Raw genomic sequence first — 15,369 nt, forward strand, 5'->3', positions numbered from 1 at the left:
TCCTCTCCTATTGCTCTTAGAATAAAACGCCAAAGTTTTAACATTGCAATCAAGGCCTTACCAATCTCGTATTGTCTTCATTCCCCCAGGGACCCTGTGAACCTGCCACACTGGACTTCCCTGGACTGTTTGTGCTGTTTCATCTGGGAATGTCTTTTGCCCGATGGGAGCAAGCCTAGCTCAACTGTTTCTTTCATTCAAAACCTACCTGAGGCCCTGTTTTTGCTGTGTGTCTTCAACCCACAGGGACAGTCCTAGTTATCCAGTATTGTTACACCAGACACCCGGGGGGGGGGGGGCGCGGTGGCTTTAATGAACAGATGTCTATTCTTTTACAGTTTAGGAGAAGTCTGAACTCAGGACGCCAGCTTTTGGAGAAAGCAGTGAGCTCACAGCGTGGGAGGAAGGTCCTTGTCTGCTTGCGGCACCTGTAGGCCTGAGGCCCCACATTCCTTGGAGGTCTCCAAGGGTCTTGCCATCTGAGGTAGTTTATTGTGTCAACCTGGCCGATAAACACATGTGGGGTTAATTGAAGGGCAGAGAGATAAATGGCTCAGTGAGCCTCACCTTTCAAGTTCTCGGGTCTCTTGCTCTCTGATGGGTCTCTTGCTCTCTGATGGTCGGACCAGGGTGCAGCTGCCTTAGCCAGTTCCCTGCTTCAGCTGGCAAGGCTCACATCCTGCAAGACATCCCTGAGAAGCCATATGGACCTACCCCGATGCAGCCCTGGGTGCTGGAGCAGTAGTGTGGAGAACCCTGCCAATGATGCTTACACGCTCACTGACTCGGCAGTCAGCACCATTGCATGTGTTTTGTGAGATGGAGGAGGATTTTATGGATTGGTGTTGGACATATGGGCTAATGTTGGACTTGTGGGCTTGGGCAGCACTGGGTCAGGATGTTTTCTTGATGTGCACTTACCCTTTATATAAAACTCTCTCTGATACATGTGTTCTGTGGATTTGTTTCTCTAATGTACCCAGGCTCACACATTATCAATCTTTCCCTGGACCTCAGAGGTTCTCCGTGCAGGGGCCCCAAGGTCCAAAGGTCTCACTGCTCCTGCCTACTGCTTGGTGGTAGTCAGTTCTCTCTTTTCTTTTTTAATCATTTTATTGGGGGCTCGTACAATTCTTATCACAATCCATACATACATCCATTGTGCCAAGAACATATATACATTTGTTGCTATCATCATTCTCAAAACATTTGCCTTCTACTTGAGCCCAGTTAGTTCTCTTTGTCTCTGTTCAATTCTCTCTCCTTTTAGTTCTTGAAGATAAAAGCATTGCAAGCCACAGTCCAGGAAAAAAACCCCTTACATCCCATCAGGGCTGTGATGGCCTTAAAGATGGTGTGTCCTACCTACCCACACCTGCTTTAGTCTTCCTACAACTGATTGGTTTGTCACAACTTATACTGACAATCATGGCCTAGTCATGTTGACATACATACATATATATATATATATATATATATATATATATATATAATACTTTTATTGGGGGCTTACATCTCTTATCACAATCTATACATTCATCCAGTATATCAAGCACATTTGCTGCTATCATATTCTCAAAGCATTCTCTTCCCACTTGAGCCCCTGATATCTGCTTTCCATTTCTTCCCCCTCCCTCACAAACCCTTGATAAGTTATAGTTTATTTTTTCCATCTCTTACATCGTCCTCCATCGCTCCTCACCCACTTTTATGTTATTCGTCTCCCTGGGAGGGGGTTCTAGATTGATCCTTGTGATTGATTCCCCCTTTCTCCGCTCACCCACCCTTAATCCTCCTGGTATCTCTACTCTCTGTGCTGGCCCTGAGGGGTTTATCTATCCTGGATTCCTTGTGTTTTGGGCTCTTATTTGTAGCAGTGTGCATGTTCTGGTCTAATCTGATTTTTAAGGTAGAATTGAGGTCATGATAGTGGGGGAAGGAAGCACCAAAGAACTAGAGGCAAGTTGTGTGTTTCATCAGTGCTGTACTGTCCCCTGACTGGCTCATCTCTTCCCTGTGACCCCTCTGTGAGGGATGTCCAATTGTGTACAGATGGGCATCGGGTCTCCATGTCACATATTTTTGCCTAGCTGAAAAAGCATTGGGAATCGTGGCCCAGTCAAGTTGACGCGGACCTTTGGAGGACACAATTCAATCCATGACAGGCACATAATCAAACGCTTCATGGAAAAATATTTACCTTTATGGGTGATATTCTCTCATCATTTTATGCTATTTCATGAAGAAAAAAATGGAGGTCACGGTCCAGCAAAATGATTTCCCTATTCCTTGCTCAGGAAACACTCATCTGACATATAACTCGCAGTTTTAAAAAGTACTGGAAGCAAACCATTTACAGTCAACAGATGGTGGGCGAAATGAATATGGCTTACAGGGTCTCTGTGAATCAGGGCCCGTTCAATGGCGGTGAGGTTTTTTTTAATGTGTTGGATGACTCACTGGTATTGGGTTTGGTTTTGTTACTCAGAACAAGATCATTCTACTGGCTTATTAAGCAACAGCTTTACTTGCTTCAACCCCCCCCCCACCGCACCCTAAACCAATAAACGTATTTAGTCTAACCCCATCAGGCCCTCTTATGGAAAGATCTGCCTTAAACCAGATTCTCCAAATCTTTGTAACTATCTTACCCGTGACCTATATCTTTTGAGAGACTTCACGGAGTGGGCTCCCGTACTTCTGAAAGCAGTAAAGTGAGAGCTCAGAGGAAAATTCCATTATCTTTCAATTCCACTTGTTCACAAGCTTCTTTTGAAGTCCCCTCCTATTTGGCTTTGCCTGATTCGCAGGTCATTTTGATGGTCTTTGATGGAAGTCAGCAGTTGATTTTACATGATCAACTCCTTGAGGGAGGGCAGGAGCCCTGGTGGTGCAGTGGTTAGATATCTGGCTGCCAGCGGGGAGGTCAGCGGTTTGAACCCACCAGCCTTCTGAGGGAGAAAGGTGGTGGTCTGCTTCTATAAAGCTCCTATTGTTGGAAACCTTATGGGGAAGTTCTACTGTCTTTACAAGGTTGCTTGCTATGAGTCTGATGTGACTCAGTGGAAATGGGTTGAATTTGGGGGTTTTTTGAGGGGAGGCATCAAAAGCAAAAAACCCACAAACCTACTGCCAGTTGATTCTGATTCATACTGACCCTCCAAAGGGTTTTCAAGGCTTTTGTAAACCCTTATGGGAGCAGACAGTCTAATCTTTCTACCTTGTGGCTGGTGGGTTTGAACCAGCTACCTTTTGGTTAGCAGACCCATGCTCACCCCATAGTGTCACTAAGGCACAGTGCTTGCTACTTATCCATCCAGCTCCCTGATCGCCTTCCCACCAATCAGATATTGGTGAGAGAGAGCGGTTTAGGTAGAGGGAGAGGAAAAGGGTCTTGTGAATCCAAGAGGAGCCAGGGGCAGGGAAGACAGGGATGAATCGAGGTCACAGGAACTTAGTGCTGAGAGGCAGAACCTGCAAGTTAGAAATTTTGAAGTGGGATCAAACTTCCCCTTTGGGTAGGTTTTAGCCACTCTGTACCCCTTTCTTCACACCTGCCTGGTTCTCAGCCGGCATTATTTTAAATATGCAAAACATATTCAAGTCACCCTCATCCCTTTTAAACTTCAAGTTAGGTAGTGACCTTTGAAGTGTCTCTACCTCACTTTACAAGATCTGGGTAAGGATGAGTAATGAACTGCAGAGTCTCAATCAGGGGAAAATGCTGATCTTAAATGCCTTCTTAAACATAAATACTACACGATCTGTTGGATTCAATAAACCAGAAGAAGGTAACACAAGCTTGCTTCTCAGCTAAGAAATCACCAATCTAGGTTCCCCACAGTGCCTGAAGCAGCTGATGTGCGGCTGATTCCTCCACATGGCAAACCCACGTGCACGGGGGGGGGGGGCGCGGGGATCTACCCAGTAAGCAAGGTAAGCATGGGCTTACTTGTGCCTATTTGCTAATCTGTAGTGAACCGACTCCCATGTTTTTCACCATAAGCACGGGCTTACTTGCGCTTACAGGATCATCAGACAATGGCCACACTCTCCACAGGGCTTTCAATACTGACTTTTCCGAAGTCGGCTGCCAGTTCTGAGCTGCTTCTGGGTGGACTCCAAAGGCTCTCTTCCTCGGTCTGGACTTCAAATTGGCCCCCTCTGTCCCTTGGTCTTGCTCACCCTGGTCCCTCCCCTGCATCTCCGCGTGTCCATCAGCTTCTTGCTCCAGCTGACCGGCCACCCGTAGCTTCCGTTCCAGGAAGCCCTTCCACCGGACCGCGGGCGGGGAGGGAGGGGGGGGAACGAATGACCTCAGTGCTTCGCCTCTAAAGCGTTCGCCTTGAACTTCAGTCGCTCCATCTTGAGGTCCAGCCTTCCCGCTCCTGTCCAATTCGCGGAACGAGGCGAAGGTCAATGTCTTCCGGATGGCCCATTGCCTTGCACCTAGTAGGTGCTCGGGCAATGCTCCCAAGTGGCTTGGTCCCTGGGTGCTCCGGGCCGGGGCGCCGAGGGGACCCGGCAGCTCTGCTTCCGGGCCAGCCTGCAGGCACAGCGCCCCCCAGGGACCGGGGCGCCCCCCCCCACCCCCCGCCGGGCCGCCCCCGAGGCGCGCGGAGCCGAGTCCCGGGCGTTGGAAATTCCGGCGCGTGCAGGCGCGCGGGGCCGGGCCGGGCGGGGGCGGGGGCGCCCGCGGAGCGAGCCTGTGACGTGGCGGGGGGCGTAACGCCGGAGGCCCCGCCCTCTCTCGCGGGTCGGGGTTACATGGCGGCGACTGCGGCAAAGCGAGAGCCTCGGAGACGCCGCTGCCGCCAGCACAGTCGGAGACCGGAGCCGGTTCTGGGGGCGGTCCGCAGGCCCCGCAGCCCCCCGATGAGGCGGAGACGTCCCGTGAGTGTGTGTGCGCGCGCGGACCTACGTGTGCGGGGCGCCCCGGGGCCCGGCGGCGGCCGCCCCGGCGCCGGCTCCCTCCTCCATTGTGTGTGACCCTCGGGCGGCCGCCGCGCCACAAAGGCGCTTTTGTTCCGTCGCCCGCCCGCCCCCCGGCCCGCCGGCCCGCCGCCTCGGGCCTGGCCGCCGCGTCCCCGCGCGGGGCGGCGGGCCGGGGTCCCCGCGTGGGGCTGGCGCGCCCCTCCCACCCGGCACGCCCCTCGCCGGCCGCGGGGGCCCGCCGGGCCCGGGCCCCGCGCTGCTGCTGCTGCTGCTGCTGCTGCGGCTCGGCCTCCGCGCGCGGCTCCGCGAGTTCGAGGCCCGGGCCCGGCGCGGCGGCCGGGGCGGGAGGGGCGGCCCCGCGGCGCGGAGTCTCGCCTTTCCTGGCAGCCGGCCTTTCCCGAAGGCTCCCGCGTGTCCTCCCCCCGCTCCCCACTCCCGCCCCATCCTAACCGGTGACTCGGCCTCAGCTGACTCCTGCCGGCCAGAGGCTCCAGCGGACGGGGCAGCCTGGCGCAGCGCGCCGCCCGCCGGGCTCGTCTCGGAGCCGGGGGGGGGGGGGGGGGGGGGGCCAGAGCCCTTCCCCTCTCCACCCAAGTTTTGCATCCAGCCCTAAGTGACACCCAGAAGCTCGTCCGAGTCCGAATGCCCTACACTCGCCTCCCCCTTTCTGCTGGCCATGGAGGGGTGCTCGGTGGACGTACCCACCTGGAAACTTGCTTGGCTCCCCAGCAAGGGCCTCCTCGCTTGACTGTATTTTTCAGCTTCACTTGTGAGATGCTTGGCAAAGGTGTTTTGTTCCTTGGCTTCGGGAGGAGACCCCGCCGACTCAGGTGTTAGGTGGGAGTTCTTTGAAGCAGGATCTTTTTTTAAAAAATTCCTTTCCTAATTGCATTCTTCTATTTTTTCTTTCGCTCTGCCTTTGGAAAAGGTCCAGTGAAGGGAACCGGCGGGGTGGAAATCGAAGCCTCCTGTTTCCGAAGCAGAATTCGTGCTCTTTCTTTCATTTGCTAAAAATGCCCATCCGGCAGTCTCAGTTTTAGCATTAACTCTCTTACGGGAACCCAAAATGGACAGGAAATAAGATGAGAGAGCGAACAGCTTCAGAGTTATATTCTGTTTGCTGCAGGCTGAGGAGCCTCTAAAAGCACCCCCATTGGACCTATGCCCTCTTTTCCACATTGATAAATGAACGTTGGGGACGTGGGATGGAAAGAGTGACCCGACTGGACAATGAATGTAGGGTCTGGTGGGGCCCGGCCCTGAAAGGGAACTGCTGCCTCTTGAGCTTCAGGATTAGATTTTCATTTCTGAAAAATAATTTTGAGTTGGGTGGAAGAAATTCAGTAAGTTGCTCCCATAAGTTGATGGGTGCTTGCTGTGTGCCCAGGAACATAAACACTTTACGTAGGTGCCTGTAGCATTTCATTCCGTTAGCATTGCCTGGGGAAACTTGTAAAATTGCTTCTTGGTGTCCTGAATTCAGAATGTAACTGGAGTTCTCCAAGAAAGATGCCAACTTTGAGCAGGATATGTTTTCTCACATGGTAGTGCTGTTTCCAGTGGCTAACCCTGGAAAACGGAGACTTGTTTTTAAGAACTGCCCTGGTACAGGATGCCAGGCTGGATTTCAGGTATTTTGCCGGCAGGAATGAAGAAAGTAGCCCTTCTTGGTTACTTTGTGTGCTTAAAAGACGTTTGAGAAAGGGAAGACTGAAGATCATGGGGATTTACTGGAGGAAAAGCACACATTCTGATGAGGTGTCAGCAATGAGTGTGTTGCAGTATTTTACATGAAGTCCGTTAAGCAACCTGAGAATGCATAAACTGAGAAAACAGTGAGGTCTGCTGACTCAGGCTGTGATGCTGAAGGGCATGGGATGGGGTCGGGTAGGAGGGAGCTTAGAAGTACTGCAAGTTTTGAGTTGGGTGGCGATGACTCATCCTGCCCACGGACTGCTACGTGGCCTTTTTTTTTTTTAATACACTGTATTTTTTGAAATGATAGGCTAAACTGTCTCTGTCCACATTGTAATTCTCTCATCTTTTTTCTTTTAAAATTTTTTTCTAAAAAATAGTGAGTTCTCTAGAAAAAGTAATGTTTCCTAAATTTCTTTTAAGAAGCACTTTCTACGCTTGCATGTGTGGATCTTTTTGTTTTGAGTTAGTCTGTGCCCTACAGGTGGGATGGAGTGCCATTTCTTTCTTTGTTTTTTTTTCTTGAGAGGAAAAACAAACTCAGTTGCTGATCACTTGCTGAAGTCAAGTGTTTGCTACCAGCCGTTCTTTGGCTACTAGTGGATGATTTATTACAGATTATTTATAAAGGACAGATAGTACAGGCAGTCCCCAGAATAAGAATGGAGGAACATCCAATAACTCATTGTTTCTTTCCCTGTAAAGCCTATTATTCAAAATGTGTGGCACATGCAAGAGTTAGTAATAAAAAACTGGGTGATACTTTGTAATTCGCATGAAAACATTACAGAATTTTATTACTGCACTGTGTTAAAGATCTTTTAGTATATCTGGAAATGTTTCTTTAATGTTTCTTATGTATATAAAGGTATACTATAAGACAAATACTTGATTAACTGATGCTAGATATGAATTGTACCTGATCGTTACACTTCAATACAAATTCATTTTGAAGACAGATTTAAAAGACTGAATTCATCATCTGGGTGCTGTGCCTCTTTTATGGTGTTGCTAGATATTGACCGTATGCTCTCACTGATTATGTAAAAGCTATCTTTATATCTAGAACTTAGCTGGCTTAAATAAGTGTTGGAAAGGTGCCAGTAGATGTTAATATTTAATCAGATATAGCTCTGAACATTAATGTTTCACTCTGGGATTATTAAAACATACCTAGTGCTTTGTCACGTGACGTGTGAGTTCTGTTTTAAAAAAGGCACTTGAAGTAGGTCGTTACAGCCACCATTTTTCACCAGTCTCATTTAAGATAGGCTGAGCTGTTTCATAGATGACTTAAGTTCAAATTTGGTAGCAAGGTAGGTATTTTGGCTGGCTTAAAAACAGCCAATATTTAGTAGGTTGCCATAAAATATGATTGAGAAGGGCAGTTTTAAAGGTGAGGAGGAAAAAAATTCTCATGGCTTCATTTTTTCTATGTATAATTTTTATATATGCATTTGTATGTAGTATGTATAATATATGTATAATTTTCCCAGAATGATTTAAAAAAAATTTTGAGGCATTTTCTGTAAGTGAGGTGTATTGGTGTTTTATTAGCATGAATTCAGTCCTCGGAGGATGATGTTTTATCGGTGTGTTTTGCAATATATGGTTTATAACAGTAATTTGTAGATTTGTAAAAGTTTAGCTCAACTGCACTGAAATTTTTCAAAGCATTCTATCATTCAGTGTTGACAAATACAGGTTGGACAGGTTTTTATTTTTTTTAAAGAACTTGAGTGTGATTTTGCATTTATTAACAAAACCAGCCCTCTGAAGCTGTCTCCTTTCTACCAGGTCTTGCCATGTGAACCTCATCACCACTGCTGTCTTCTTCCTTGTTTGCACTGCCCACTTGAAACTTGTGTTCCTTTAGACCAAACCCTCTGCCATCAGGGCAGTTCTGGCCCCGTGAGCCCGACTCGGGTTTCTGAGGCAGTCTGCTTTTACAGGAGCTGAGAGCTGCTTCTTTCTCCCATACAGTGGCTGGTGGGTTCGAACTGCTTACCTTTTGGTTAGCCGCCCAACAGGTAGTGAGCACCTATACCACCGGAGCTCCTCTGTTGAAGCAGGAAGTGCCTTAAGTGAACATTCCCTGCAGCATTGCTGGCTGCCCTGTCACCTCCCCCATCAGCCAGTTTTCTTGGCTGTCATGTAGTACTACTGCTTGCGAGTGGTGTGGGGACTTTTGGCAAACTTTATTGTTCAGAGCCCTGACTGAGACTTTACAGAAAGAAATAATGCGGCCGCCCCTTAATAGTCGCTCCTTCTTTGAGCTGAAGTTTGCAAGGTGACCAGGCCCAGTCCTGGCTTGGGCTTGCTTTTTCCTTCCGTACTCTGCATCTTTGGAAAGCATAGCATGCCCTCTTGTAGAGTTTTAAAATGTTGGCTTTTCAAAGATTTTAAATCCATTTCTAAAAGTTGTACAAGGAGTATTTTGTCTTACAGCAAATCGCATTTTCCGTCTTGCTGTTTCGTTTACATCGTGTGTTTCCTCATTGGGAAAAAGGTATCACCAAAGAGTCCATTTGTGAGGGCCCTAGATTGACTTCCAGGAAAGCAAGCGCCAGCCTCTGCAGACTGTGCAGCCTGGGTGGGTTTCGTGGGGTCTCACCGTGTTGTTGGCCACCCCGTGTGGGCAGAGTAGAGCTGCTTCTCGGAGTTTTCCAAGCTGTGGTCTTGGACGTGGACTGCAAGGTTTGCCTTCTGAGGTGCCTGTGGGTGGCTTTGAACTGCTAGCCTTTCACCCGAGCTTGACTCAGCCTTACACGGACCTACGTCCAACCATCAAACTTTCCAATCTTGAGTGTTCGAGGGGAGTTGTTGCGCACAACTTGCCCCTGGTGCATCACTTGACAGCTAAGGAAACTGAGGCCCAGCTAAATCTACAGCCTTGGTACTTGAAGTGTGATTCATGGGCCAGCAGTATTAGCAGCACCTAAGTTAAGGAGCCCTGGTGGCTGAGGGTTAGGCATTGGCCTGCTGGCAGGAAGCCTGGCTGTTGAAACCACCTGCCCATCCTCAGGGGAGAGATGGCGTTGTCTACTCCTATCAAGATTCCCAGCCTCAGAAATCTTATCCAGGCTTGCTGTGAATGGGAATCGGTAGGTTGGAACTTGTTAGAGTGGCAGAATCTCAGGCCCCCGTCTCAGACCTACTGAGTCACAGTCTGCATTTTAACAAGATTCTCTAGTGTTTCAGATGTGCATGCAGAGTGAGAAGCACTGCTAGCCAGTTAATTGATTTATTGGAAAACCCAGGTCTCCTGATGAGCTCTTTCTTCTGGCCTTCCTGGAAAAGTCAAGTGAAACATTGAGAATCTAGTTAGCACTGCCCAGTAGAGCTTTAAAGGAGCCCTGGTGGTACGGTGGCTAAAGTGCTTAACAGTGACCAAGTCAAGCCCACCAGCCACGACACAGAAGAAAGTTGTGGCAGTTTGTTCTAGGGATTTACAGCCCTGGAAACCTGGGGTGTGAAGTGGGACAGCAGTCTTACTCTGTCCTGTAGGGTTGCTAAGGAGCCCTGGTGGCAAAGTGGTTTACATGCTGGACTGCTAACCCCAAGGTCACCAGTGTGGCAGTCTCTAGCCATTGGAAGCCAGTGAGGCGCCCTTCTTCCGAAAACAGCATTTTCCCTGGCCCGCATTCTCATGACTATTCTCTCCCAAGTGAACTTTCCAGAGTGTTCCATGGGTGTTCTTTCCCTTCCCCTTATTCCAGACCGCCGTCGTGCCTCTGAACGGCTCTCGCCAAGCTGAGCGGTGGCTCCCAGGGCTGTGAGCCTCCACTATAGTTGGCCACTGTCTTTGCATAGACACCTGCTTTTCTTGGCGTGTGAGACTCATGCTCCCTTTTCCTCCTTCACAAGTTGCCGATCCTTTTCTTAGGTGTTAGGGGGCATACGTTGGGCTGCCAACTGGAAGGCCGCTTCTCCTAGCCACTCGGAGGGAGAAGGACGAAGCTGTCCTTCCTGTAAAGCTTTACAACCGCAGAAACCTAATGGAGCGGCTCCCCTGTACTTAGGGCGTTGAGCATCTACTTGAAGCCGTGGGTTTGATGCAGCTGTAGTCGTCAAAGCCGCCTGGCACTCATTTAACAGTTGGCAGCTAGATTAATGGCATGGAATCGAAAGTCCAGAAATAGCATAGGTCTTTAGTCAACTGACTTTTGCCATGGATGCTAGTATTATAAGCCCATTCAATGGGGGAAGAAGAGTCAGCCCTTCAGTAAGTAATGTTGGGAATGATTGGATTTCTACATCCGAAACCTTGAAACAGGATGCATGTCTCCGCACACACAAAAGCATTCGAAACTGATTCATGACCCAACTGCAAACTAAAGCCATCGGATTCTTAGAAGAATAAGCCTAGCTTTCAACAACAGACTACCCAACATAAAAGAAAAGGGGGGGGGGGCTTCAAAAATAATTTTAAAAACACACCCAATTCTTTTGCTCATCAAAAGACAAACAAAGTGAAAGCAGGCTACCCATTGAGAATATCTACAGAAAAGCAGTATCAACAACCAAAAGATGTAAAGCTGTGGCAGCTCAACAACAAAAATATTTATCTAATTGTAAAGTGGGCAAAGGACTTGAATAGACAGTACTCCACCACGCTGCTCAGCTTCCAGCCATGAGAGAGATGCAAAACAAAAGCACAGTGAGATGTCACTTCACACCCCCCAGGGTGGCTAGGGTTAAAAACCAAGACAAGATACCTTGCTGATGAGGATGTGGTGAAATTCAAAACTTGATCCATTGCTGGCGGGAATGTAAATGGTACAGCCTAGGGTGATTTCTAACAAAACAGAAAAAGGATCATGTGCTCCAGCAATTCTACTTCTTGGTGTATACCCCAAAGTCTTGGAAGCAGACTGAGAAAAAGACTGGGACACTTGCCTGGCACACATTGCGGCACTCCTCACAGTAGCCAGGGGGTGCGAGCAACCTACATGCCATCAGCAAATGAGTGAGTCAGCAAACCGTGGCTCCGTGTCCACGCAGAGGACTACTGCTCAGCCAGTAGGAGAAATGAAGCCCTGATACATCCTTACAGCAGGCACAGGGCTGAGCTAATTAAATACATCCACCACAGAAGGACAAATACTGTATGACCTCAGGAACGCAAACGAGACCAAAGTGTATTGGTGGTTACTAGGGGTTGGAGGAGGAGCCCTGGTAGAAGAGTGGACTAAGAGTTAGACTGCTAACCAGAGGTCAGCAGTTCAAAACCATCTTTCTCTGTGGGTGAAAGATGATGCTTTCTACTCTCATAAAGGGTTACAGTCTCGGAAGCCCACAGGGGCAGTTCTACCCTGCCCTGTCGGGTCACTAAGAGTCAGAAGTGACTCGGTGGCAGTGAGTTCAGGTTTGATAGCAATGACTGAGCCATTAGTAGAAGGGTGGGGAGGAGTCCTGAGCTTTAAACTTATCGCTTGACTCTGGTACAGGTCTTGCAGGGCCATGTAAAGTTATTTCACTCTGGTGGGTGGACGAAAATTTACTTGGGGAGGGGTGCGAGGGAGGAGGGGAAAATGTCACAGGCATCGAGAAGAGTAATCAACTCACTGGGCTTTTGTCCGACACCCTCCGTGGTAGTCCTTCGGAGCGCATTGGATCTCTGGTTGGTGTGGTGGAAGGCAGCTCTCGAGACAGGGTGTGAGTCCCATCCTCAATACGCAGCAGACTTGTGATCATGGGCCAGGCACTAAATTACCTGCCGATTATCAACGACCCGGGGGACGGGCCCGGGAGCTTTGTCCATACTGTTGGCAGACCTGTGTACGTGGTAGGATGAAGCGCTCCTGGGGAGAGTGGCCTGAGACGGGAAGTAACAGAGCTAAGCTTCTCTCCGCTTCTGGACCTGTTGTGGGATTGCCTTTCCCTACTCCCTTGACATGGGGGTGGCCATCCGACTGGCTTTGGTCTGTGAGCTGTGCGAGGTCGTTTGGGGATGGAAGCTTTGGGGACCAGTGAGACAGCTCCACGTCCTCGTTCCCTTTGGCACCGGGTGTCACGGGGAGGGAAGTTTGCTGCCTCAACAGCACGATGGCAGCCGTGTCGGACATATAGGATGAGCAAGACTTCAGACTTTGCTCTGTCACTGACGCTTTGGAGTGCTTGTCATCATGGCAATAATGCTTCCTGGCTGCTACAAAAGTGTTTATTGATTGTCCCCTGGTTGGAAAGATGTTGTCACTCTGTGTCTGACCGTGTCTGCTGTAGTGCTTCCTTATGTACTTTAGGTGTGGAGTCTTAGGAATGAGGGCCTGGGCAGGAGGAAGGTAGCAACTGGGGGGAAAGTTGCTATTGTTATGTTCAAGTCTCTGGCCACAAGCTTGTGTTTATTTACTGTTTAGTGCCCATCAGTTTCTGTCCATCGGTCTCTCATTCCCAGGCACATCATCAAGAAATGCTTTGAAACCAAACCCAGTGGAGTAAGACTTGTTCTCTGCCTTCATAGATCACAAACTGTAGAATTGGAGGGATTTTTAGACATTCTGTGACAACTAGTTTATCTGGCCTGTGTAGTTTTGGTCTTGTAGCATGGACACACCTTATATTAATGCCATCAAGGAATGAGCAACAAAATGAACATAATAGCATTTTTCAAATAATCGCTTTGTAAATTAGTTGAAGGCAAATGAAAACCCCTAATGTTCAGTGAGCTCAGGAAGAAAGTGTATTTAGGCAAAAGGAGTCAGATAACGTAAGAGCAGAGGTTTGGAGTAGAGAAGGAGCTGTGTTTTGTTTTTCAAGTTGGAAAATTGTTAGATGCTTGTAATCACTTGGTCTCTGTCTAAGTTTGGAAGTTTGAGCTCTGTACCTATGAGTAAGTTATAGATCCATCCCAGACAAACCTTCTCTGCTTTGATGTTTTCAGAATCCCAGAAGGAAGGGGGAAAAAGATGAGGAGCTGATACCAAGGACTCAAGTAGAAAGCAAATGTCTGGAGAGTGAGGGGATTGTGATAAGAGTTGTATGAGCCCCCAATAAAATGATTTTTTAAAAATCCTTTCTCCCCCAGATTCCCAAGGTTATTCACTGTTTTTAGTTTGTTCTGTCCCGTTCCCCTGCCCACACACAGGTCCACCTCCTGAAAGCTTCCTTATCCAACATAGGAGGAAGGGCTGTTGAGAATACATGTGAGCAAGCAGCTACACTGTAACCCTTGGCCTTTTCTGCCCTAGAAATGTACTGGCTTTGATGCGGGCCTGAGACACGATTGGAGGGACTGGTGAGGTGTCGTAACCACACCCGTCCCTGCCAAAGTCAGGAGGCAGCCCTAGGCGACCATTAGGAGGACCGGGCCAGGCAGTGCTTGGCTAGCTGGATCCCAGTTGCACTCAGATTATTTACGTGACTCTGGAAAAGAATGCAGTAGGCCAGAGTGGTTGGGAAATGGGGGTCCGGGTGGGGTGGGGTACTGTCAGGGAGTGAGCAGGCAGGCTGGCAATGAGCAGCAGATAGTGAAGGAGGAAACCAGAAAAGTAACTTTGTTTACGACCCTCACCTCCAGTTTCCTTTGCACATCCATAATTATTCGAGGGTAGGAAGGAAAAGAAAAATCTAGTGGGGAGATTTGACAGATGAAGGCACTTTGACTTTCCCACTTTTTTTTGGTTTGTTTTTTGCCTGTCTTTTGGCATGGGGCCAATTCAGGAGACTGTGCTGTCCAGGTGGGTGTAGGAAAACCATCCCCAGCCTGGCCTGTGTGGAGCATTCTTACTTCCTGTGATGGCGTGTCGTGAGAGGAAGGCTGGAGGCAAGACATAAAGCCAGTTTCATTCTTGGAAAGCATCTCCTGCCTCTTATTTCGTTCACCAAATTGTTACTAATACAGTATTGACCCAGCTAATTCAAATGTACTAACTCTCCAAGCACCACAGAATTAGCACGGTGTGGTTAAGAATGGGTGGCATTTCTTTGGGGGTAGAGAAATTGGACGGGGACACGGGAAGGGGTGATTTTAAGTCAATGTCTGTCTAAGGTTTCATTTTCCTCCCTCGAAGAGTGTAAACATTTCTGAAGACACAGGGACTGCTAGTTCTTGAACTGAGTCTAACGCTTGAACCATGAAGAAATAGTGTTAAGTGGCACAATGGTACCTAAAGGTTATTGACGTGGCTGGATGGTGCTCTGACCAGTCATCGGCTGGCCCAGTTGAGTTGTACCTGCATAGTTCTCAGTTCATGAAAGGTGTAGGTGGTTGGAGAGGTCAAGGTTTGCATTGTGAAGAAATGTTCTAAGGTCCAAGGTGATCACGGAAAACCTCTTTTCTCTAAGATCACTAAGCGTAAGCATGGGAAGCCTCAGCCTTTGAAGGGCTGCCACAGAGACACGGGTCCTGAGGTTCCTGGTGCTCCCTGCTGTGACAGTGGAGACTCCAGCAGGGCAAGGCCTAAGCCTGGTTTTGTCCAGCTGTTTATCCTCTGGGTTGCTGTCCAGTCGATTCCGGCAGCCCCCGGTAAATCAGCTCACAGCTGTGGTTCAGGAGGTTTTCAAGGCTGCTTGGCTTCCTGGAAGCAGACTGCCAGGCCTGTATTCTGAGGCGCTTCCGTGGGTTCATCCCATCTGCAGCACCCAGGGGCTCCCAAAGGCCAAGCCCAGCCCGCTGTCATCAGGTTGATCTTGACCTGCGAGCACCTACCTAGTCTGTTGACTGACGTACTTAGCAAAGGCATGCTGAGTGAAGCCTGGATAAACTGCCAGCCTTTATAGTACAGAAGGACAGTAACT

At 48.9% G+C, this 15,369-nt stretch overlaps 2 protein-coding genes across 3 annotated transcripts in view; one reads left to right on the plus strand and one right to left on the minus strand.

The window, feature by feature from the left end:
• Positions 1-350: 350 nt before the first annotated feature.
• LOC142426755 (uncharacterized) lies at positions 351-5,613 on the minus strand. The gene is made up of 4 exons (XM_075532306.1): positions 5,587-5,613; positions 5,408-5,472; positions 4,018-5,315; positions 351-3,474 (listed from the first exon to the last, which is right to left on the minus strand). The coding sequence occupies exons 1-4, from the start codon at positions 5,611-5,613 to the stop codon at positions 3,455-3,457; spliced, it is 1,410 nt and encodes a 469-aa protein (XP_075388421.1). The 3' UTR covers positions 351-3,454.
• Positions 4,734-15,369, plus strand: part of MAPK6 (mitogen-activated protein kinase 6) — a 28,548-nt gene continuing 17,912 nt past the window's right edge. Inside the window, exon 1 of one of the 2 annotated variants that reach the window (XM_075531898.1) lies at positions 4,734-4,893. The gene's annotated coding sequence lies outside the window, so the exon portion shown is untranslated. Of the gene's footprint in view, positions 4,894-5,753; positions 5,773-15,369 lie in introns of those variants that run through there. The other variant, XM_075531899.1, reaches the window with a different exon arrangement.

The sequence above is a fragment of the Tenrec ecaudatus genome, chromosome 14 (genome assembly GCF_050624435.1).
Source record: "Tenrec ecaudatus isolate mTenEca1 chromosome 14, mTenEca1.hap1, whole genome shotgun sequence".
Taxonomy (NCBI): Eukaryota; Metazoa; Chordata; class Mammalia; order Afrosoricida; family Tenrecidae; genus Tenrec; species Tenrec ecaudatus.

Bases quoted from the DNA above. Each gene is read 5' to 3' on its own strand.
- LOC142426755 (XM_075532306.1), bottom strand. From the start codon at position 5,613: ATGGCCAGCAGAAAGGGGGAGGCGAGT. The intron at 5,473-5,586 runs GTAGGGCATTCG...CCCGGCTCCGAG, and splicing joins GCAGAAAGGGGGAGGCGAGT to ACGAGCCCGGCGGGCGGCGC. The intron at 3,475-4,017 runs GTAAGCCCGTGC...TCTAACTTGCAG, and splicing joins TGATGATCCTGTAAGCGCAA to GTTCTGCCTCTCAGCACTAA.